The sequence below is a fragment of the Polyergus mexicanus genome, unplaced genomic scaffold (assembly GCF_030449975.1).
Source record: "Polyergus mexicanus isolate NDT 795.1 unplaced genomic scaffold, iyPolMexi1.0 SCAF_20, whole genome shotgun sequence".
In the NCBI taxonomy this organism is placed as follows: Eukaryota; Metazoa; Arthropoda; class Insecta; order Hymenoptera; family Formicidae; genus Polyergus; species Polyergus mexicanus.
Genome location: NW_027223340.1, coordinates 347531 through 373119, shown reverse-complemented (window position 1 = coordinate 373119; position 25589 = coordinate 347531). Strand labels below are relative to the sequence as shown.

General features: G+C 37.5%; 1 protein-coding gene and 1 long non-coding RNA gene across 4 annotated transcripts in view; both read right to left on the bottom strand.

The window, feature by feature from the left end:
• Positions 1–25589, bottom strand: part of Shrm (shroom) — a 126291-nt gene that overhangs the window by 3379 nt on the left and 97323 nt on the right. For all 3 annotated transcript variants that reach the window (XM_070311726.1, XM_070311727.1, XM_070311728.1), the window contains exons 8-12: positions 5120–5699; positions 3754–4762; positions 3051–3198; positions 1016–1226; positions 346–612 (exon numbers count right to left, since the gene is read on the bottom strand). In XM_070311726.1, coding sequence (XP_070167827.1) covers positions 346–612; positions 1016–1226; positions 3051–3198; positions 3754–4762; positions 5120–5699 — 2215 coding nt within the window. The remainder of the gene's footprint in view (positions 1–345; positions 613–1015; positions 1227–3050; positions 3199–3753; positions 4763–5119; positions 5700–25589) is intronic.
• On the bottom strand, positions 16470–17734 carry LOC138941847 (uncharacterized). Its single transcript, XR_011448207.1, has 3 exons — positions 17611–17734; positions 17197–17527; positions 16470–16893 (listed from the first exon to the last, which is right to left on the bottom strand). It is a non-coding gene; the product is annotated as an uncharacterized lncRNA (long non-coding RNA).

Genomic DNA, 25589 nt, shown 5'->3' with positions numbered 1-25589 from the left:
CTACACAGAATAATACAGACAAAATTGATATAAATAAATTTATATATCTTTTAGATTACATGGGAAAAACTCATGCTTAAAGAAAGTTATAATATAAAATTAAAACATAAATATTTTTAGTATTTATAAAGTAGTCATATATCATATTATTAACATCCGTGTTAGAAAGAAATTATTATTTATAACTAAAATTAGATTTTTAGTTTCCTATAATTTTCCGATTAACAAATACTAATATCAAATTGCGATGTATTCTATCTCATGTCATCATCGATCAACTTTAATTAGTACGACAGAAAAGTTTATACCAAGCATGCAAGGAAACAAGAAAAATTTCATACTTACTCTTTCTACGTGGTCGGCCGACATTCCATAAAGAGCGTTCTCAGCGCGAGCCAATCTGCCGCTAAGGCCGAGAAGAAGACTCGTAATCTTACCGACTTCCTCTACGTGATTCCGATACTTGGACGCTTCCGGCGGACGAGCTACAGCGGAAACGCGAGCGGTTACTCGCGCACCTAGTGCTTCGTTCACCTCACCTTCTTCCCTTACGGCCTCTTGCTCGGCCTTGAGGACCACCAACTTCCTGTCAAGCCGCATCATCAGCTCCTCCTAAAATTAGATCATTAGATCATAATTTCAGAATACGTCTGCATATGCTGATATGATACTAACAATGAATCGTATCTATGCCACGATTCGACTAACTAAGCGCGAGGATATTTAATCGGCAAGGTAATGATTTACGGACAACTACTAGGTAACAGCGCAGCTTTAAAGATATATGATAAGAGACGACATTCCAAAGCGCGATAATTATATTTTACATAAGATTTTATGCTCGCAGAGGTTTGATGAAACGATACTTATCATCCTACTATCTGTGAATAATTATTATTATCCGACCGTGTATCCCGATATCTCGCGATTATATATCAATCGAACTTAGTCACAGGCAATCGTGTAGTTAATTACAGCACATTCTGCAAGCGTTTGATTATAATTTGATTTGTACCTTTTTCTGCCTAAGGTCAAGGCTATTCGTCGGTTCAATCGCCGGCGCATCTTCTTGACGTGTTAATCCCTCCGCCGTGACGTCTTGGGAGTATCTCGTCAGGAACCTTGCTTTTCCTTCGGATGTCGTGAAATAAGCCGAAGTAGGGGAGAGAGGGCTGGTAAGATCGGCCGACAGTGGCGTGACGGGGGTCGAAGATATCGTTTCATGTCTGAAAAGAATTTATTGCCACGATTACACTTTTAGTCGATTAATGCCAACCCAGTTCCTCCTTCTTTCTCTCTTGCAGCATTTATGCAAAAATGTTTCTATAATTGTCGATCCTTGCGCGAAGGTAAGGAATTGCGTCAATAAATGTGAGTCACGATTGAATTAATTTCGACATATTCATGGCGAGGCAGGAGAGACAGAATAATTTATGAGCGGATATGAAGGAATATTTTGCGACGTAGAATTCAATTTACATTTGCATATATATATATTTATAATCTCATATACACATAAAATTTGTGATGAATAAAACAGAAATGGATTTTCAAGTTCACGGACGAGAAGCATACGATTCAATGGGATATTCCGTATAAATCCAGCCGGTTGATCGTTATCAGTTAAATAATAGCATGTGCGATATTGTCCGTCTAAGCAGGTCTATAAGAGAGGAGAAAGTGATAAAGAAAAGATTGCATGCTATTTAAAAAAAATTACGTTGCGTGTTTATCTCCGCGCGAGTTATGTTTGAAATATGTTTAAAACGGGATACTGTAATTAAGAAATGCAAGCGAACATCAATGTAATTATTTCTTCAATCATCATTTGCACCGCAAATATTTACACAAAATTGTTACGATCTTTTACCATTTCAAATTATTTTTCAAGATGCCGATCTTTTTCTGTTTCAATGTAAAATGTGATGGAAAATCCGCGTGTACGACTAAAATTGATTTAACATTCTTTTTTTATTGATTTTCAATCGGTTATTAAGCCTAAGACAGAAATTTTACTATGTCATATTAGACACAGTTTGCACGTGACATTTTAATTTACAATCGCAAGCTTTTATGTAGCACACGGAATTTTCAATGCCGTTGACCGTTTGGTCGCATTAATCAGATGGAATAAACATGGGAAGTCGTATCTACTTTTCTGGAGGCCCCATTTCCATTTCCCGTTTGACTTGTGTTGCGAGCACACCGTGCAATCTACTAGTACGATACGTCACTTTCAGCCATACGTTAAAGACTGGCAAATAATATGATGCGTCAAGAACAAGCATCGAACAGTTGGGGCTTGACAATATCATTTATGGTGCATTACGTAATAGCTTAGTGCTTTGGCACTTTCTCTTTGAATACGGGACAAGTATTGTCCATAAGTATACAAGACAGACCGAGTCGACAAGGATAAGGAAAGAAATTGCAAAATTATAATAAATAAATAACAATAGATAGTAGTAGAAAAGTATAACAATACAAATTACAAATAGCAAATATATGAAATATGAAGATACAATATATCAATATTTCTCACAATACGATTTTTGTACATCAAATAAAAGGACCGACCTCTATATTATATCATTAATTTATTCGTATAATACATTCCTGATTGCGATTGCGATTAACGTTGATTTTGTAGTAGCGATCACACAGCATGAATGCGCAAGCGAAGAATTTTAAATGACACTGAGAGAGCACAAAAAAAAAAGAAAAGATTTTCTTGCTTGTTTATCAAAATTATAAGATGTCTCCTAGATGTACATGAACCGATTAAGTAGAGTACCGAGTATTACGGATTTGCACTTGTAATGAAAGCCTTGAATTTCAAGGCATGCGATTTGATTAATAGCACGTGAAAACTATTAATTATCGTATTTGATATATATTTATACTGTCTTATCTATCTTGACTGTAACAACAGTCTTACTGACCCTCGATGCAACCGGATAAAGACAACGCGCGTGATATCCGAGCGAGCGCGAGCTTGCTTTAAATACGCTTTAATTAAGAAAATTGCAATTAAAAAAGAGAAAACTTACTTTTTATCCATATCCGAGTTCTCGTTGCAGAAGGGCATTGCTCCCTCTTCTAGGGAGAGCCGTCGTTTTGATCGTGGCTGCAAGATCGTCTCCACCCTGAACAGGCCGGAAACGTAGTCGGTGGGTTTCTTGTGCTCCGGCGCTGGAACTGATAAGGAACAAAAAAAAGAGACATCATCAGGTGCTCTCGGTTTTGCGCGTTTTTTCAACTCGCGCACGCTTCGTTTCACGCTCCAAGGCGTTCTCGGCGTTCTATGGAAGCCGTAATGCGACAGGGGATCGCATCGAATATCGCGGCAGCGACGACGTATAATTGAATAACGCAGTTGTGTCATTGATTAAATTAGCGCTTATTAAAATTAAAGGTCACTGCCCTCAAATGCTCGATTCTATCGTGTCCCGGATGATAATTGCGCGCGCGTGCATGCAGACATTGTCGACGCGGACACAAACGTGGTTAAAGTACCTTCGTTTGAAGTAAACGTACGAGACTACTAGATTGATCGTATATACATATGTCAGCGCAAGATCCGCGTTAAAGTGAACGTCATTTAAAAATTGAGCAACATATCTGATTGAATCAATTGCATTGGCATTTATTAACGATGACGTAGAGTGCAATCGCAGTAAAATCGCCAGACGAATGACTCTTTAAATCATTATTCATGCAATTGAGAATGATCAAGATCACAGAGATACTCACCGAGTATAGGCACAAGCTTGTCGTTGGGACTGAGTTGACTGGCTAAGTCCTTGCTGAGTTCTTCGCACTCGATCTCCTCCGGTAATTTCTTCCTAGATTCCGGAAGCGGTCGTTGGATCATGCCGGTGTGGTTTTGCTCCGTATCTTCCAAGATGTCAGTCTGCGAGGCGGCATCACTGGTGGCTGCGTTCACTCGGAGCACGACCTCTGTACGTTGTACTAACGTCAATCCCTCTATGCCCGGCTGGGGTGACACGCACAGCGACGACGTTGGCGATGACTTGTCCCCTTCGAACGGCGAGTTTCTCGGCGAGGAGAACGAGGAAGCTTTAGAAACGCTTGAAATCGAAGACGTAGACGATCTACCGCCGGGTTTAAATCTCGAGGAGGATCTTTCAAGCCGCGGTTCTGTCTCACTCGTTTGACTTAGCCGGCTCGGTGAGCTAGATCTGTTCCAGGAACCTGTATTATCCGTTTGAGTCGGACTGGAGACCTTTCTATTGTTGGTGGTGCACTCTATCCGGGCTTCGTGTCGCGTGAGAGAATCCAGAGAGCTTTTGGGAGGCGATCTGGATAATAAAACTCGAGGCGATACGCAGGCATCGATTGATCTTCCTGAGGAAGAGGAGCTCGAGCAACTTCCCGTTCGTCTTGGAACAGCACCTCGTGGGCTTACAATCTCGTCGTTATTCGGTGGTGATCTCGGTGGTGAGCTCGTCGGCGGTGGTGGTCTGTCGGAAAAGATGGTAGCTTCTACGGAGCTCTGCGTTTCGTGTTCTCTGGACCAGCCATTATCATAGGTCGTCATCATCGTAGCGACTGATGATGTCTTGGTGCTCATAGAGTAAGTGGACATTGCGTTGGATGTTGTCACGCTATTCGTCCTCTTCTCATTACGACGGTTCAATAATTCAATATTTTGCGAAGTCATTTCGATTGTGGCGCTTCTCTCGCGGAAAAAGTCGTCGCCGGCGATTGGGAACGGGCCACTGATTTCTCGTAGCTGTTTCTGAAAAAGAAATTGTCCGAATCTCGTAAATTAATTAGTATATACAATAAGATATAGGAAAGTTACTAAAAAAATAAGGAAATTCACGTAAAACATTTTAAACTAATAGATTGTTAGAATAATGATAATAATAAAATAAATATAAAAAGACAGTAAAATGTTAAGCGTATCACACGAGATCTGCAAGAAACCTTTGCAAGAAACCTCTGCAAGAATGATAGAGAAGCGTGAAAATTTGCACGTCCCTCCCCTCGACACTGCTATATTTACAGATGCGAAAATAGATGAGTCGTCGAGACACGAAAAACAAGTAAATATCGCGATTACACGAAGGTAAATATCCGGAGATAATCTTACTTCTCTATTTTGAGGTAGTGGCTCGCAGCTCGCTGCCAATTTCCGACGTTCTCGCTCCAGCTGCCTGTTCCTGTCATTAAGAACCTCCACGCTCTGCGGCGATAATCTTTCTCTGCGTTGCTCGTAGTCGTGTCTCTTTTCCGGATGTCTCTTTTCTTGATAATGCTGATGATGATGCTGATGTCGGTCTTCGAGATTGTCGTTGTTATTGTTTTCGTTAGTGCGAGATCTCGCGTCGCTAGCCTGGAGTTTCTTGCTGAGTTCGCGCGAGAGCTTATTGACTACTTCTGTCGAATGTTGCTGTTGTTGTAGACACCTCTCTTCCAATCGATGATGAAGAGCATCCACGCTGTGTGATTTGGAAAGATCAGAATGTTGATGATGACTATTGTGATGTTGATGATGCTGTTGTAACGTATGATGCGATGTAACTCGTAAAAGTACTGGATCATCATGATCTCTAGGTGGCGGCCAATCGTCCATTCGAGAGGTTGGCGACATCGTCCTTTTGTAGCTACCTTCGCTGTCGGGAGCTCCGCGCTCTCGCCTATAAGCTAGATAAGAAGCCTTGGATTGGCTCCTGAAACAGAAATAATATTTCAGTTATAACGTAAGAAAAGAAAATGTACGCATAATTCAAATCGATACAATTCGAATAAATGTCGAAAATATTCGATATTTATGAAGATAAAAATATTTTATCTTCTTTAAAAAATATGGATAATTAATTAAAAGAAGAGATATGTGATTATAAATTATTTGTTTTAAAAAGAATTTGTTTTTATCGAAATCTCGTACGATTTTGGTAAACGTGCAAGTCGATTGAATCTCAATAACTTGATAAAATTTATTAATGTCGTTGAGTAAATTTATTAGAATGTTGGCTCATGTTTCGGTGTGTCGCTACTCTTTTTTTATATCGTTGTAATTCGAGATGCGCCGTCCTTACATGTATCATGTAAGGACAGCGGGACGGCTTTTACATTTTACGACCGATTTTCATGCCCAGTCGCACCACGTAGGAATAAGTATCTTGTCAGTGTACCTCGAACAAGGAGTGGAAAGTAAATGCTTGTCACGTACATCGATATCTTCTCTAAAATGTTAGATGTGATAGATTGCGTCGAATATTAGAGTCAAACTATTCACATATACATTTCTCATAATAATATTTAGATGGAATAAATAATTTCAGATAAAATATTATTAGCCAGCAAAGTATATGTAAAATATGATCAACGTTGTAACATTAAGAATAACTGAAAGTTATTTATCGCAACTAATTATATTTATCTAAAAGTTTCATTATTTATTTTAGTAATACAATTAGCTTTTTAGCACAAAATGGGTTCTTCTTTTTTCGTTACGTATATCTTACAATTCAATACATTTAAATGAAGATAAAATGAAGTCTAATAAACATTTCTCACAAAAATTTGCACTTTCAAGAAACATCTCATACGATCGTTTTATTGCATGGATTTTTGCGATTGTAGTAAACGCATTCCCAATGATTAAATTTGCAGTAACGTCTGCAGTAATCTTCGTCTGAAGTCATAGTCAGATATAAATATATAGCCTACATGTAAAGCTCATAGAAATTGGCGGCGATGAAACCATTGAATCGAAACCGGATAGCGGTCTGCGTGTTATACGAATTTTAATTCAACATACCTATACGGTTCTGTTAGTTTCTCACGGGTTTTTTTTTTTTTTTTTTTTTTTTTTTATAAAATACGATCAAGAATTTCTTACTGAAATATTTATGAAACGGTTGCAATGTTACACGCACAAGAATTATCATTCCAATAGTGCATCCTTCCATTAAGTGCGATTCATGCATAATAAAGTCTTATATTCTTTATACGAGCATTTACCCCTTATTTGTATCTCTTATTTCTATCTTTTATTTATGACTATAACTAACCGGCATACATATAATCAACCTAGTCGTGAAATAATACGATTTTTTAAACGTAAAAATATATATTTACAAGCCAAAATATACGACAATATATAACATAAAGAACGCGCTCTTTTCCGCGAATGGATCTATTTTCCTGTCTAGTCTTGTATAAGTACAAGTTATGGGCACGCAAGACACGATTCATCCGGACGAGCGTTTTATTTCTACGCAGTAGATAAGGATCACCCAAGTGAGACTAACATTCGCGATTTTATCATTCTTGAATGAAGGCTCCGCTTAATCCGAGATACGCGTAGTTGCACCCGCATTGATTCTTCTTCTTTAATCGGATCATGAGGTGACATTGAAACGCCGTCATTGTCACGATATATCGTTCTTATATGCAATTGTCGGATTTAAGCCCGTCTTATGACAATACATAATGGAATAATATTAAATCCCGCATCTCGCGCATATATCATATCCCGTCTATGGATTTACAATATTGCTAAAACGTCGCAATTATCATTCTCGACAGACAGATTCAGACGTATATTCTCGACTTATTGCTATCTTGATTGAAGAAAAAAACCAAATGACGAAATAATCTCTTGTAATAATCGTGTCGTATGTACGTATTGTGCTTTTAGTCGAGTTGATAAAAAACGACAATACTTAAAGATTTGCAATATGAAGAGATTCGATCGTTCGTCTTTAAAAGCGCTTTTTTCTACTCAAAGATTAACACGCTGATTTTTGCGCAACTTGTTTTCAACTTGTATTGTGAATTTTATCCGTTTTGGTTGCGCATGTTTAACGGAAAGGAATGTTTTTATCGTAACGAAGCGATTAAGAGAGCTAAAGGCCAAATCGTATTCCAACGTTCTTGACATAATAAAGAATGATCATCGTTTCACGTGTACGATAAAACATGCGTAGGTGTGCATTCTAGTATAATTAATAAAATGTATAATCTATTATGATTTAGATTTAGATAATCGTAATCCAATCGAAGTATAATAAAGGTATAATAAAAAAAAGTCGATAACAACACAAGTCTTTGATAAATGCAATATTTGAGATGAGAGACTCGAGTAAAATAAAACTTTATCAATGTTGAAAGATTATATTGCACATTGCAGTTTTCAAGATAAACGATGTGACACAGGCGTGCTATTCGTGGAAATGAATGCGTCGTGTCACACGATATTCTTACATATTATATATACATACGAGCGATTATTCAAGATATCATGATGCAAAAATAAAAATATTATAAATTTACGATAATACATTTAAATGAAGATGAACATTAATGCGATGCTGCTTTATTTACGTGATGTTTTTACAAGCCAATCGTAAAAATTCATTGGCATATTGATGCGATCAAAAAATATATCTCACGAATAATTATTCCACCAGCTCATATATATACATATATATGTTGCACTTTTGGATGGTAATGTTTGGATGGTGTAATGAGGCTGATTAAAAAAAAAAAATAATAATAAAAAATGATAAAATAACGATCCTGTTCCGCAAAGAGCAACGAGTAGCCCGCGCGCGCGCGTCTTAAAAATTACATCGAATAATGACCATATGTAACCGTACACGGACCGGGCCTCTTTCACGATACACGCTTCTCTTCTTCGTGACTAAATGGGAAGGAAGATAGTTATCGATAAAGATGATACACGCGTGCAAATAACGGAGGAAGAAGATAAACCTATATGTGGATGTTACTTCACATGATTTTTGAACAAAAATGTATACATTCTATGCGTGTTCTTCTTGATGGCAAAAAGAATCACGGTCCCCTTCGCGTTTTTACTATCTCTAGTGGCTCTGTCAACAGATTATCGATGCAAGTTTTGTGCGCGAAATGATAGCGCCTAGATGGGAGTATATCGCGCGAATGATAAAAGTAAGTATACTTGCGATAACTTAACGATAACGCAGGACATGAGTAATTTATTGCAGGATAAATATCGGTCCATCGGTAGCCGTTTCAGTATATCATGTACTAGTATATCATGGTATAATTGATGGCCACGGTATTAGATTCGCCCTTAGTACTCCGCCATCTTATACCACGACCTTGTATACATATACATATTTATATCAGATAGTAAAATGTTTATTAATATAGGTCTCATACCAACCCTCGTTTCGAGAATAAGAAGTTTTCTTCCAGCATATCTGAATGTTCTTAAAGATAATTGCATCTCAAAGTTTATTCTTTATTCGGTAATCTATAAGTTTTACATTGAATATATTTATACTTCTCTTGATTTGCGGAAATCAATTGAGCCGTATTGATAAACTCGCAAAAATATGCGTCAATATTTTATAAAGTCTGATAGGAATGTTTTCTGTCAGTGATACTCTCACATGATTCACGCAAGCGCTCGCGCGTGATTCGCGCAATGCTATAATATTTATAATAGACACGACACTCGAACATATCGCTACCATAAATGAAACGTTAAATGCTTTGTTCTTATAATTATATGCAAATGAATTATATCGTTGTATTGATTAAGATTGAGAAGCGTGATACCTTTCCACGTGATGCGTGCGTATGTCGCGTGTGTATGTAATTTCGTTAAGTTCTATAATATTTATTAGTGTATATATACACTACGTATATACATATTACCGTTAAAAAGAGAGAGCACCATCTTTCTCTTTTTTGACAACTTAATTACTGTGGACGGATTAGTGTCGTCGCGCTTTCGTTGAAATTAAGAAATAAAGACACCGGTCACGCGTAGAATAACGCGCAGGATCATTGTACTATATCGCCTGTAAATACGAGTCCTCTCTCGATAGGGTAGACGACGAACATCGATACGGTTGCATGCTCCAATGTGTCTCGTACTCGTTAGACAGAGCTACGATCGGTGGAGAGCGATCGGTCGGGAAAGGCGATCGGTCATTACGACACTACGGTAATTAATTCAAAGCCGCGGCTATGGTGCGAGTTAATCGCGAGGAAGAAGAGAAACGGAGGAAACGCTACTAGTTGTCGTACAATCGTCATACAATTTACATATTCGGTCATATATACGATCGCTAATTTATTCGCTCGAGCGAATCGTCAACGGCCGCAGACGACTTTGATAATTCAAGCTAATTTTCTAGAATGCGTATAAACATATGGCACGACGTCGGATGATACTTATTTGCAACGATAAATTTTAAATTGTACATATTCGTCGCGATCGTTCAGCTTAAATTAGTTACGCACCGCAAGTATCAATTGAAGCGGCGCTTTCGATGATTATCTATGTAATTGAGCATCACTGTGACTAAGCACAATTAGCTTCATCTTCTCTATAATTTAAAGATAAAACACATCAAAGTTGCAAGTTTTCAACTATCGAGAAAATAATCTTTGACCTATAAAATCGAGTTGATACACAAGTACTATGAAAAACGAGTGATATTTTTCTTTGTTAAATAATTCACTTTCTACAATTGAAAACCGTATATGGAATCCTATTATTGGATGGTGGTGTGGTATAACCGATCTCACGTGGTCTATTGTGTTCACACGGGATAGTGTTGCGTACGACGCTGCTAAGATGTTACGCAAACACATATCGATATCTGTTGAACTGAATCTCGAGCTGCAAATATGGTATACGCGTGCATCCACACGAACGCGTAGCGTTAAGCTCACGCGCTCCTCAAACTTATATCAGCTTCTCAAAGGCGTGGGACGCTGATTCAAGTGTGCATTAAGAAGTGCGAGACATGAAAAGTTAATTAGTTGGCGTAGACGATATTGTTCCACAATGATTATACGCGGAAGTGTTCGACGCGGGAGTCGCAAACGCGAGAAGCGAAAGCCGTCTTGTCTGTCATTTACATTTATTTGCATCATTATGCTATAATATTTTTTTGCACAATAGTTATGTTATAGTTTTTCAAATCAGCAATCAAAATGGGCTAAATTAAGAGAAATCTTTTTTTAAATTTTGCACCGGATACGATGAAACGGTAATTATGCAAGATTCGGGATTAACGAGGCTCTTTAGGACACGGTCACTTCTTGTCCTTTATTGTCTGCTGTTGAAGAAATGGAACTTTACTACTAAATCAATTGTAAGTCCATTAAGTACCGTTCGCACTAGTAACGGATGCGCGGCTTACCGTCCATGTCTGACAACGCGCCTCTTTATTCATTCTAAGAACAAGCACAATTTGCGTAAACGCGATGAGTAAAAACCTTGTGTTATTCATTACGGCGATACGTCGATGCTTACTAGGAACCTTGACTTACTTGCAATTTCAATATTCGCTTTGTGAATAATGCGTAAAAACTCGTAAAGCATGTTTAGCATGATATACATCACCAACTTCCTTCGGATACAAAATGCAAAATTCAAAGATTTGGTTGAACGAAAATTTGTTGAACATTTTATTTTCTACCATTAAAAATTCAATATAAAGAAACATTAAATAGTAAATATTTTTGTAAAGATCTCGTATAAATAAAAAAAATCAAAGATATCAAAGATTGAAAAGTACTGTTATAAATAACCAATAAATAAGCAGCCATATGTATTGCCATAAATAAGAACTGTCAAATACCTCACTATTTTCTTACAACACTTGACATGCAGCCATCATAAATAAATCATAATATTGGTCGCAAATTTCAATACAATCAATTTTTTTCTACGAGTAAAATTACAACATGACCATCATTGCTTCCATATATAGTACACTTTGACAATTTATCAATGACAATGTGTAATAAAATACTTGTGATTTAATTGGATTTACGGTAATACTAAATTAGCCTAAAGAATAATTACAAAAATTTTCACGAAGATATAATTCTATGCTATGTTCTAGACAGTGACATCGTCACATGTGCTTCCTTATACAAGATTGTCATAACCTACTGCACGCGCGCAATCTACATGACAGTTGCCCTCATCGCAACGTCACTTACGAAATCAAAATGCGTAGTGTGGGTAACATGTGAGAGCGTAAACACCATCTTCACGGGTGGACAGGTGCCCTCGCGACGAACGAGATTCGGGTCGAGTACTCGATTCCTCATTCATTCGCGTTTTCTGCCAAGGGAAAACTGGGCAGACGAAACTTTCTTCGCGGTCTAGCAGGCAAAAAATTTGCTGTCGCGAAATGAGCGCGAATGATCTCGATGCAAATGAAAGCGTCGAGAAGATTTAATAAGTTTCGTAGACTGATCCTTTAAAGATTTCTAGTCTCTGATTTTAATTGCAAATGAACATACTGTAGAAAATTACTTAAAAAAATTCTTATATGATTTATGGGCGATTACATAAAGATCTTTGGTCATACGTTTACGTATACGAATATTACTGACCATCGACGAACAGAATATTTCCGTTTCCGATGTAAGGAACGGTCAAAAGTGACACATACTTTAAGAAAACGTTTGCGAGAGAGCGAACAACGAACTATATCAAACGACTGTCAGAATGCTACGAGGAACGATACTCGAGTATTCCTCATCAATATTTCTGAACTGTCATGCTTTCGCGGAGTCATGTCATTCTCGAAGCTTTGCACGTGGAAGGAAGCCATACTTCGCGTTGCAAACCTGTCGCATCGTCTTAAAATTTATTTTAAAACGAAGCAACAAAAGAAATATGTATATCTATGACAGCCAAGAATAGAATAATTTTCTAATAAAATATGCATTTAATTCCAATGAAATATAGAAATGTCATTCAAATAAAATGTTACATATTATAAAAAAGAAAGAAACTGTAATTTTTTTTACAGGGAGAACACGAGAGAAATAATAAACACTTATTTAAAAAAAAAAAAAACTCTCTTATTAAATCTGAAAATTAATCTTTGTCTTGACGTACAATAAACAACAATATAAAATATAATTTTAGGTGTAAAGATTTCACTCTGGAAGATTTTTTGGATTATCTAGGCCATAGAGATGGTAATCGCGCGCGACACGAGGCGAATAAATTGTACCGAGATAGCCGTGATATCTGCGATGTTTCATGTCCCGCTGCGATAAATTTCATAGAGTTAATCGCTCGACTACCTTGTCCCGTCATGTCATATTATAATCTGAGATTTTTTTATCGATAACATTGCACTCAAATCGCTCTATCTGCAATAAATTAATCGCTTTTAAAATTAAAATAATTGTATTGTTTGTTGGATTAAATAAAGCTCATAAATATTTCTGACAAAATACTGTCAGAGAAAAGAAAACAAGAGAGAGAAAAGAACGAGATAATAATAATAATAATAAATAATTTTATTTGCCTAATAAATTACGATGCTGTGAAAACACGACGTATTGCGCTACGCACTTCCTTGTTTCGTCTCACATGCAATTCTTATATAGTGAAAGTAATTCGTAACGGTAGTATCTACCGCTACATAAGATTATTCCGGTTTTTAACAAGATCATATTATTACACGCTATTGTAGAGACGTCATCACGCATTGTTTACGAAATTTTTATTGACTGATGATTTAATTGTTTGAGTTTTTAATAAAGTCGTACAGTGACAAAGTGATAAGTACATTATGTTCAATTTTGGCCGCTTTTGTTCTCGCGGAAAATCGCACGGGAATATAAATAAAATGTCGGCAGCGTGGGAAGAGAGGGTCGCTTATCAGTTTATCATGCCCGCATAGCAGGCATTATCCGCTCGTGCATATACGTGGGTAATATATTCCTAATCAACTATTCACCGTCACCAAACTCCGTTTACCTACTTGTTTACGCCAATATTATTAAAAATTTAATGAAAACCGCGATTTTAATTTATATTAAACTAGATTCGGACACTTCTTTCAAGTGTTTTCCAATTACGGATTATTACGAAATTAAGCAAATTGCAAGCTCATATCTTTTTTTATAAAAAAAATTGAACTTTATTTATAGAAGACTAATTTTAATACCCACCGAATTTCGATAGCTACCAAATTTTTATAGTCTAAATAAATGTTTAGATTATTTGAAGGGAGAGAAAAAACATATAGAAAAAACTTATTAGAGAAAATTGTACAAAATATATTTACTAAGTAAAACTTCTATATATCATTAATTAGATAATATATAGCATTAATGATATGAATATATTTAATTTTACAAATATACATTCTAAATATATTAATTAATTAATCCTGTTTTGTAAAGCGGAAAAACGATTAATTAAATCGCGAGTAATAAAAATAGTTTGTTTAAAGAGGCTTGTAACAAAGTATGTAAGCGTACAAAGCGTACAATTGCCTGGAATTATCGTCATTGTAGTCTCAAATGTTGCGTGACAAATAAATTTGTAAAGAATTTTATATAATTTTATGTCATTGAAAAATAAGGCGTGTGATGTACTTACGTGATGTAAAAAAGGATCTTACAGATAAAAGGAATCTGCGCAATATAAAAGCGCGTCAACCTACTTTCACACTTGGCAACAGACTGTACTCGGATTGGCAATTTAAAAGCGCTCAGCTCGCGAGAGTAATGAAGCTCAACTCGGTTATGCTACTCGTGTTAATCGCAGCAGATTAATCTCGAAATCGACGAATGAAATGATATATATCGCGATTAGATTATACGATAGAGCTGTAAAAATGAATATTATTTTTGTAAAAAATATATATAAAATTATGGAAATTTTAACACACAATTTATAAATTTATTTCATTAAGTACGCATAGAAAGATAAAGCGTTGTGAGACGCAAAATCCATATGTAATAGAATAAATGATAATGACAAAAATGAGTTACATGAATAACTGTAATGCGTGTAAATTAAATTCACCTACGGAGGTTTTATGAATAATTATTTTTTGCTTTGACATACACGTGCGCAGACAATATATCATCTGACGAAAACCTTCTCAGATACAGTGTCTCCTTAGGAAATATCTCTTTTCTCGATAACGTGATTCTATGCGTATATCAGTCAATGACTCGATATAGTTAATAGTCAGCAACTATAATTACGTTATCGAAGAAGATATTAAGGAGAAGAAAATGTAACGATTCTCAAAGTTGGTAGCACAACTATATATTAAACTTAACTTATATATTTATATAATTTAACACTATATAATTATAATTTATATCCGTATATAGACTAATTTACAATTGTCAAAATCTGTAAATACAAGTATGACATTTGATATTTTTGTTGGACAGAAGCCCGAAGAGGTAGCTCTTCAACCTGCGCTACGTGCACTGTTTAAATAATACCATTTCATGACTCATGCTCGATTCCCATCGACCAGTTCGTCAAGCGACAATAACGGTCTAAACGATTCGATTAATATGTAATCGATTCCTTAACTGGTAAACGACGATGCATTACTTTAAAAATAATAGTATGCGTTCGATAATAAATATTTTCTCGTGGAAAATTTCTTACATTTTGGATAACATCAGCTTAATTATGTTGCCAATGATAATGTAATATAAGAATCTAAATATGACAATGTAAACAATCACGATTTTATTTACAAAAGCGATGGCTTTGCAACTCTTTTGCATTTTAAACCTTTGTAAAATAATGAATCATATATGTTATACCAAGGCCATCAAATGAGACGTATCGTTTTATTTTTAGAATTAATATAAGAGATAGAAATCGAAAGTGCTTATATATAATATTTAAATTTAAGGAGCAATCATTTGGATTGCTATAACATATTATGTTTGTTTGTTTTAATTTGGAGTATTTTGTAGAGTAATCGATATAGTAATTGATAGATTGATAAATGGAATTGCCGGTAAACGTGTTGTATAATAAAAATAACTTTAGTATTAAATTGATTGAGAAAAAAATTTCTTTAAATTTTCTTTATATACAATTATAATCTTTAAATAATATTTCTATCGATTGCTACTGATTTTTTCGGATTTCGCACCCGATTGAACAAAACTAGATATCGATTACCTAAAATTTATACCAGCGTAAAGCGATCTTTTTAGAAGACGGAAAACGCTTGACGCTTCTCGAGTGTTGGCGGAAGAGTAAGATATTAGCTCGGCGCGTATTCACCTCGCGTACTACCTGTCGAAGTCACCCACCCGTATCTGTCTGCGGAGGTGAAACAGCAGGAAATCATTCTAGCGGAATAGCCATCGAAATGAGACGTTACTCGGCATATAGACATCGCGCGTAAGTTTGACGCGCGATGTGCGAGCGCGTTCACACGTTCCGCGATTTTGATGACGCGGGAATATCGAGCGCGATGTTTTCGATGATACTTTCTATTTTTCGCGCCCGAGCAATCGGGTTAGCACACCTGGTCGATTCTTCGCGGCGATGACTCGGACAATGATCTCGCGGCAACGAGGGTTCTTCAATCTGGTACTTGGCGCTTCACGCCGGAAAGACGAATCTCTCGGTGCAGGAAATATTGCCAATATTGCCTAGAAGAACGGAGCGTAGAGAATGCGTAGAAAGTATATCTGTCACGGCAGGGCACGAACCGCCAAGAGGGTTCCGCGCAAGAAGTATTCTCATTTTCCACGCTACGGTGAACAGGCGACAAGGTCTCGCGATCCAAGGGATCCGGCAGAGAAATGGAAATGGGCAGGCGGGAGGGAAGAAAGGCGGTTATGGCGCCAGGATAAAGGGTAAGGACGCGTGAACCAACGGGCCGAAGAATGTGATAATAAGCGCAGGCAGCTAACTAATTGCCGGACACGCATAAAGCCGCGAAACGCGCGTTTGCGATGTATACGTACTCGGCGAAACGACAGAAGAATTCGCCGGAGGAACGAAATCACTCGAGTCTGATTCTACCCGATGCCTTTCCGAGAAAGGCTGGTGCATCTTGCTTCTTTATACACATTCTCTGTTTTTCCGATCGCGCGCGTCTATAAAAAAAAAAATCCACATGAAGCTTGCAACTAAAATTTTAATGTAAGCATTATTATAAAAAGTAAGGACTTTATCAAATTTTTTAAAACTTGTAATTATTTTAGAATATTATTTCTCTTTTCCGATGTTATTTCTCAGTTTAAAAGACTCGACAAAGAATATCTAAAAAGAAACTTTTCTTGTTAAACATATATTGTATAATTTATGTTTCTCATATAATATATTTATAAAATTATAAATGATGATGATTAGTGTTTAGTACGAAATATTATTTTCTTTTCAAAAGATTTAAATGTTACCTTTGTGGATACCGGATTCAAAAGAATTGAGAAAGAGAAAGAATCCTATTCGAGAGACTAAATTCTCTCGAGAGAAAAAAGAGCGCAGGTCGAGAACTGCAGTTTCTTTCGTTGTAGAGAAATCGGCATCTAAAGTCGAAGATAGCCGTCAACTTAGTGACCTCGCATACCAGACATTCTCGCGCTTAAAGCAGCACGTTCCAGTTTTAGTTCTCCCGCAATTTCTGTTTTGTATCTCGCGACTTCTGTTTCTAATTCCATTTGCATGACTGACGACGCATGCACTTGGTACATCGTAAATATGTTTGCGCTATATGTGCAGCATACATGTCTGAAACGGATGCTTATTTGAAGTAAAATAGAAATCTCATAGGAAGTAAAATATTAATCGGCAAGTAAAACGCAAACAGTTACATATACGACAGCAGATGTCCAAGCGTTGCTTGACAACAAGATCGTCTACCAATTACACTGTAGCAAATGAGAAGCATTCGGTAACGCCATTCTCCCAACACAATTGCGATACACGTCTCTCGGAAGAAGCCTGTAATAAAGTTTGCGATAAAAATCGGCACGTCGCGCGATTTACATATTACTGATTTAAAAATACTATATCCAGCAGCGTCGAAAGAAAAAATGGTTGCATTATAGTTACATAATCATGAGCTTACGTGAGCGTATAATGGTAAGTTGAAGAAGTTTCGAAGATATATTATCTTTTAATTAACTACGTTAATTATTCTCTCTTTTATCGCGCGTATGTCTCTTTAATGCCTATACTAATATCAAAAATAACTCTTATTATCGCAGCCATAGTAAACCTGTTTCGTGTTTATTTTAGCTATACAAGAGAAGTGTAAAGGAAGTGTGAAGAAAAAAGGATTATTACGCTCCCTTAATGTCGCATCGCGAAATTGCGATGTCACTTCAAAATGATGAGTCTTTCATGCACGGAATATTATGCCGCGCACTTGTTTCAGAAATTAATATTGAACTGGATGATGGGGACTGATTGTAAATGATTTTACAAATCGTGAGAATTTGCGCTCAGCACATCGCAGGCATCCAGCTGCTTGGAAGACATAACTGATGAACTAACTCGTAGTTAGTCGACTCGTTTATTAATCGTTTCCTTGCAACAAAATTCTTTCGACGATTCAACGGCGATCATTTGGAGGAAAGCAAAGAATATTATATTATTTTTATCTCCGTACTTTAAAAAGATTCTATTATTTAATGCAATAATATGAGCTCAAAGTTAAAGCAAATATGCATTGAACGACGATACAATGATTAGTAAATTCTGTTGAGAATCTGAGATCGTACAAGAGAAGAGGAGAGTTCACGAGATGCCGGAATTTAATGAATAAAAGATATGTTAATAACGATGCGTTCAAGTAAATGGAGATAACGATTAAATGAATGGAGCATGAATGAAGAGAGAGTGGAAGGAGCGGCGAAGAAGAGGAACCGCGAGGCAATCACTATGGATGGAAAAGTAACGATGCGAAATGTAAAAACGCTAAATGATGGGAACTAAACAGTCATTTCACGGCGTCGGAAGACAAAGGATAACGGAAAAGACGATTTGTAAGGTAGCTAATCGAGACGATGGAGCGAATATAAAGAAGCCAAAGCACGAAGCAACATGGCTTCTTTAAAGAATCGGTCGTAATTAACGGTTATAATACGAAAGGGCACGCTACCAGCCGCGTTAAAAGAAACCGTTTTGCTCCTTATTATTGTGTCTTAAGAGAACACGACATACGTTGGAAAGAGATCGAGTGGTGTTAGATGTCGATCGTGCGTGTCGATACTGATTGTTCGCCAAGCGAATAACAGATCCGACCAGACACGAATATAAAAGACACGATACCTTCATTCAATGGCAAGAAGGCGAAAAACGAATCAACGCACAAGTGGAAGATAGTGATGCAACTCACGAGTTGTGTGTACCGGATGCGTGTGTCACTTTAATATGTGAAAAGCGAAAGATCAATTGCTGAGCGGATGCCAAGTATTTTTTATAATTGAATCAATTGTAAAATTGTTGTAACCGACAGAAAATGCCGATGCTTCAGTTCGAACTAAGATACGAAACGGAAGTATTAATTGATTATGGTAGATAGTCTTTACGACCAATAAAGGGAACAGTATCACCGACGAGAGAGGCAGAGAACGAGGCCGAGAAAAGAGGGATCGGCAGACGTATAATGTAACTGTCACCGTCGTCGAACCATCGTCGCGAGCTGACTCGATTCTCTTCGACTAATTCTGTCTCGTCTAAGAACTCAATTTCGCCGCAGCAATTACCACGTGGTAAATGATTCCTCTCCCGTTTCTCCTTATAACATTCCACGGTAATGACGAGGAGATACGTAAGGGAGAGGTGCAGAGAGAACTGGCAATTGGCATTGGTTCAGCACACACACACACACACAAGAGAGATCAAATTCTTGGAAGATGATGGAGGAACGTTTCCAAACAAAGAGGGTTCTTGTTCTTTCGCCTACACTTATAGTTTCTACCACACGCGATAGAATTTCACGGCAAGCATCTTTGACTCGTGATAAGATTTATGACAACTCGGCGCCTTTTCGGATCAGTAAATGTTATTAAGCTTTTAGTATCGAGATAGAGTTGGTTACAAGATATTTTTGTAAAGTCAGACAAAAAATAGTTTATTCTTTGAAAATCTATTTCAATTTTTCTAATGCCAGAAAAAAGTTTATTTGATAAATTTACCTATATACAAATAAATTCTATGCATTTGAATTTCTTGCTATTTAATGTAACATATATTATACAAAAAAAAAAAGAGAATGTTTGCTAGTTATATTTGTGTTATTTATTATTAAAAAAAAATTATCCAGTAGCAAATACCGTCGTGGCCGTTGAGAGACATGCGATGTTTATGAAAAGGATTATCCTGCGTGCAATCGGCTGTTAAAAATAAAAATGCGCCTGCGTTAATAAGTGGCCCCCAAACCCAAATCCGAGAGCAATTTTTTTTTTTTTAAAGTCGGTCGCTCACGTGTAGCAAGATTAATAAGTCGCTATTAATTAATATTAAACAAATACTCTCGGCCCAAAATCTTGAAATAACGGGAATCCGCGTCCGTAAAGACGCACACGTGTGCCGCGTTATGAAGGCGCATAAGGGCTAAACGACTAATAAATTTCATAATTAATATCATTATAATCAATCATGGGCCCTCACGACGTGCACGCCGCTCGTCGACGATACAGCCCCCCCTTGCCGAGAGACGCTTTGATGCGAAAGCCGGGCTTTTCCGGCACGATCGATCTCTGGCGCCGAATCGATTACCTTCTCCTGTTGGGATCATTCATCCCGCGAACGTTTGCTCGCGCCATAAATCAAGCCGTAAGTCGTAGGTTTCAGTTGGAGAACGGGATTCCCCCGAGGCCGTAAATCGCAAGACGTCTCCATCGCTCGTTTCGCGAGGCGCATCGCGTTTTGCCTCGCGATAATCGACGTTGAGGGCAACGTCAAGCGCGAATCCACCCGTCGCCATTTTATTTCGCGCATTCTGCCATGAACTTGCGGAAGAGTTACCCATCCGGCGAAACCTCGCGCCGCGTCGCGTTTCACCTTTGTGGCCGAGCGAACGCCCACGTGTTCCGAAGCGGAACGACAAGCAGTCCTTTGAAACGCGTCCATTATCTATTTTGCCTCGCGCATCTGGACGTCCCCATGAGGAGCCGGCACGACAGATAACGCGACCAGTTAGTTTCGCAACCGGCTTAACGTCGTGATAAACCGATTCTTGTTGTTGCTTTTTGCTCCTGCGATTGACCGCTTTAATCCAAATCAGATTGCGTATCGAAAAGATTGAAATGTAAATCCGATTTTATGGGCTAACACAATGTAGACGAGCATATTGCTCGTATGTGTTTGAAAGTATGTGCGATCAAAATTGACAAACTCTCGTCTATGTAGATGTAATATGTAATTGATATTGGTAAAAAGAATGCACTGAAATATAATATTTATCGACTGCATTTTATGTAAAGATAAGTGTAACTTATTTGACTAGAATATACAGAGTGGATATTATCTTGAGAATAATCGAATATCGGTCTATATATTCATCGAGTATCAAAGATATTGGCGTTAGAGTTGCGACAAGATACATGAATAATTATGTTCTCGCTATGTGAAGTGAAGTAATATTTTAACTAAAATACTTTAGCAAGATTAATAATAGTACGCGTGTACAACTTGTGTCATATTACGGTCTTTTCAACCATTGAACTGAACAGCGCGTAATAAATCTATAAAAATTCCATAAATTGAAGCAGTATCTGCATAAAATTTTCAACATCGAAACAATCGAAAGAAACAAATTAATCAAATAATTTTGGATTATATTTCCGTGCAAATTAATTTCTATTTAAATAGCTTAAGCAGAGATTTTATTTGAAATAATGTAAATATAACATACAAATATAAGTAGAACAAATACAATATAATAGTATTGCATTATTTTACTTGGTGCATTTTCTCTTCGCAAGAAAATCGATCGTTTCACTAGTGAAAACTCTCTGGTCAAAGGTGCACACACGGAAACATAGTCTTGACAGGGAAAACTGCATCTAAGTTATCGAACGTCGTTAACGATTCAACAACAATATCAAAGGAATCATTTTCCACGTACATTATGGTACCGGCTCATTACCTTTCACCCGGGGATCAATCTAAAAGTGTTTAAGCGGCGCGAATATATTTCACAGCTGAGAACAACTGATGGCGTTAGCTGCGAAAGTGCCATAAACTTCCACAGATCAATCTGCGATCGTATCTGATGACATTAGCGGATACAGAGTGTCGTAACGATAACCGGAAGGCATCGCGGGATACACCTAAGCGGCGATGTTTAAAGGGGACTTTGATCCCTTGCTAAGCCTAATCGTTATTAATTAGTACGATCGCCGTGGCCGCTCGTCATTCGATTAAGCGAAACTACTCGATAAACGGCAACCTATTAACCCGTTGCAAGATTAGCGTATTTAGTGACTCAAATTGAGCTTCAAATTGAATGTTTACGATAGCTAGATGCATATTCATTTAAGCGACGAGATAGACGATGGTCGTCATTAATATCCTTCGTAAACACGGGTACACGAACCGGACGACGTGCTGGAATGCTGGATCTGGAAATGTCACTTGTACGTTTTCTCGCGAAAGGAGAAATACGCGGTGACCGCCGGTGGAATCTGGATCGCAACTTGTGCAATTTGAGTGGCACAAAATTGGCCTCGTATAGTCGGTCTTGCCTTCATACATCACCGTTGCGCACATGATGAGACGAAAATGAAGGGCCGTATAAATTTCTTTTAAATTGGTGATCGCGCGTACTCCAATACGCGAGTAGATTAAAAAGGATCTGATACGCGATCTGCTTAATCCCTTGCAAGACGTAAACATGCAGGCGCCGCCCCGGCGGCGGTGTACAGAAACGGAAATGTGCATGCTATATTTATAATACCGTCACGTAACGCGCGCGAGCCTTAAATTAACCAGTTAAACGTCCGGGTTTCGAAAGTTATCAAGAACAACCTGGCGCGCCACACGAAAGATGTGACTCGGGCTGCTGACGTTATAAACGCGAGCAAAACGTCGACGTATATTTGAAGATGCGCTCGCGGCGCCGCCGCCAATCGTCGATTTGACTTGACAATGAATTCGAATCGTGGTTCGTGGCGCCTTTGCAACCTCCGAAGAGAATCCGAACTCGCATTCGCAAAAGAAAAGGAGAAGAACGAGCGAACAACACTCGAAGCTATCTGGAGGGAGATAGCAGACGGAGAGAAAGACGATCGCTTCGCTTAGCTGTTCTTTCTGCTTCTTGCAGCCTATCGAGCGAATAGTTGCCAGGCTAGGCTTGGTTACTTCTTCAATCAGCCAGGCCGACTCCTATCGTAGTATATAATCGACCTATACGTATAAATTCCGTAATGTGTATATTACTAGGTGATGCACCATACACAAATCAGATTGAAATGTTATTAAATTAATTCTCGTGTTAAATAAAATAATGATAAATGAAAATAAAAATAATATGAACGTTAAATATAATAATGGCGTAAAAACGCTAAGATAATTGCATCATTTCAAGATATTGTACTATACCATTCTTATCAATCTATCAATTTTACTGTAATCTGTATTTTTTTTTCTCAGCAAAAAATAACGCAAACATTAATCGTAAGATCTTTGTAGATGTATTTTTTATTTACGGAATCTTTTTGTAATTCTGGCGCGATCGAAAACGTTGCGGAAACGGATTTGCTGACCAAACTCTCTTTACGCAATAAATATTTGCCCGATCGATCAAACGTAGGTGTATCATTCGATACACGATAATCGCTATGTCTTCAAGGATCAATTGCTTTCATTATATCTCAAGCATCGAAAGTCGAAGACTTCAATAAGACTTTCAATGGATATTATTGTATAGACGTAACGATAATCTCGATCGTTAAACAGATTTTCAAATTTGTACGACACCAATTTTTAATTGCACTTTAATTCTCAATAAATTAAAATCCGCCTTTTATAAACGCGTCTGCATTCATCCCGTTCGATACAAAATCTTGAATTATCAAATTTTGAAGAAATTTAATTTTCCTATAATGCCGCGTTTTTATAAATCCCACCGTAATTTTCATTAAACGGCACTGTAGAACAAAGAAGAGATGAAACACGATCAATGGAGCGCACGCGCGTATAAAGACGAATCGTGAGACATCGTAAATGGAGTGTGAAATTTTAGGTTGCCGTGGCGGAACGATCGGTTGCCGAGGGGGAAGTCGCTATTATTGATTAGCCGTGACGTCATAGCTACTGAAGTGCGTCAAATTCATTGAGTTGATCAGTTGGCCGGCATATCAATCAATATAAAAAAAAATAATATTGTAAATAATTATTGTTATTAGATAATTTAAATTAATTCATCTGTATTTTTATATAGTAAAAATTTCTTTTTTCCCAAGGATACATCTTTTTGCAAATAGATATATAATACAATATAGCTTGCGTGAAAATAAATTATTTTAAAAGTTTCATTTTTATAAATCTTCGTTCCTCTCATAATCATATTATGATTTATCATCCGTTAAATTATAAATATAATAAAATAAAATATATACGTAAACAAAAGACAAGAACATTAAAGAAGAAGAAAATATAAAGTCGAAAATATATGTTTATATAAATTTGTTTTGAAATCTCTTAATAATATTATTTTAAATATTTATATTGTTTTCATAAATACTATATCTACATATATGCATAGTATTTGTAAACATATGTGTTAAATCAAAATATATGTAAATATATAACGTAAATCCAACCGTGTGTAAACCACCCCCCCCACGCGAATAACGTATACAGTCGAATATTATTTGATATTCCGCTATTTTGGATTTTCGCGCTTTGAAAAAATCGCAGTTCGTGCAATAATACTGTACACACTTAAAATTCAAAAATCGAACGTCTCGTACCTTCGTATTCGAAACTTATTGCTCCCGAACACCATCGTGTTGATACTGCTCGCTAGATTGTAAATACTCAGATTCAACATCTGTCCAACGAGCATGCCGCGATCCGCCGCCGTAGAACTCGGGTCATTGTACGCTGATCCCGGCGTCCTGGCAACTCCCTCGCATCTGCACTATCTGACATTGGGCGATCGATGCCGAAACCAGTCACACATCCGTTGTCATTCTTCGCTCGAGTATAGGTATTTCCTCGATTATCACTGAACGAGAAAGTAGCGACGAATAAAAACGGCAATCGGGTGTCTTAAGACGCGATGCGCTCTTTCCACTTTCGACCGCGCGCGTACTCTGACAGCTGTCAATGTACGCTGCGAGACGTCGCGGACGATACCGGTACGTGTTCCGCGAGCGCTGTCAACGGAATGAGTCGCGGAGCACAGCTCGCAAAGCGTTGGTGGAAAGATGCAGGTGGGGGAGAATTGCGAGAGTGGGAGAAGGAACGAGAGAAGGTAAGGGAGAAAGAAAAGCCTGCTGTCCTAAGAGCGAACCCTCTAAGGACGAATGAACGAGGAGATGCAGAACTTGTGCATGCGACAAAGCGGAAAAGATGAAAATTGATGACCGTATATTTTATAAGACAGAGACGGAAAAAGTGCGCGCAGGTCGAGAAATGATCTCTCAAATGATCTCTCGCGCTAGCGCGAATGAGCAACGTGAAGCGAATATCTAGAGCGACTCGTTTGATGGGAATGATCGCGACGACAGATCAACGTGTCGCGTTATCATCCACGATGATCTAAAGCGGCATGGATCATATGCATATAACGCTTGCACCCTTGAATTATTTTAATACCGCTGACAGTTTTACC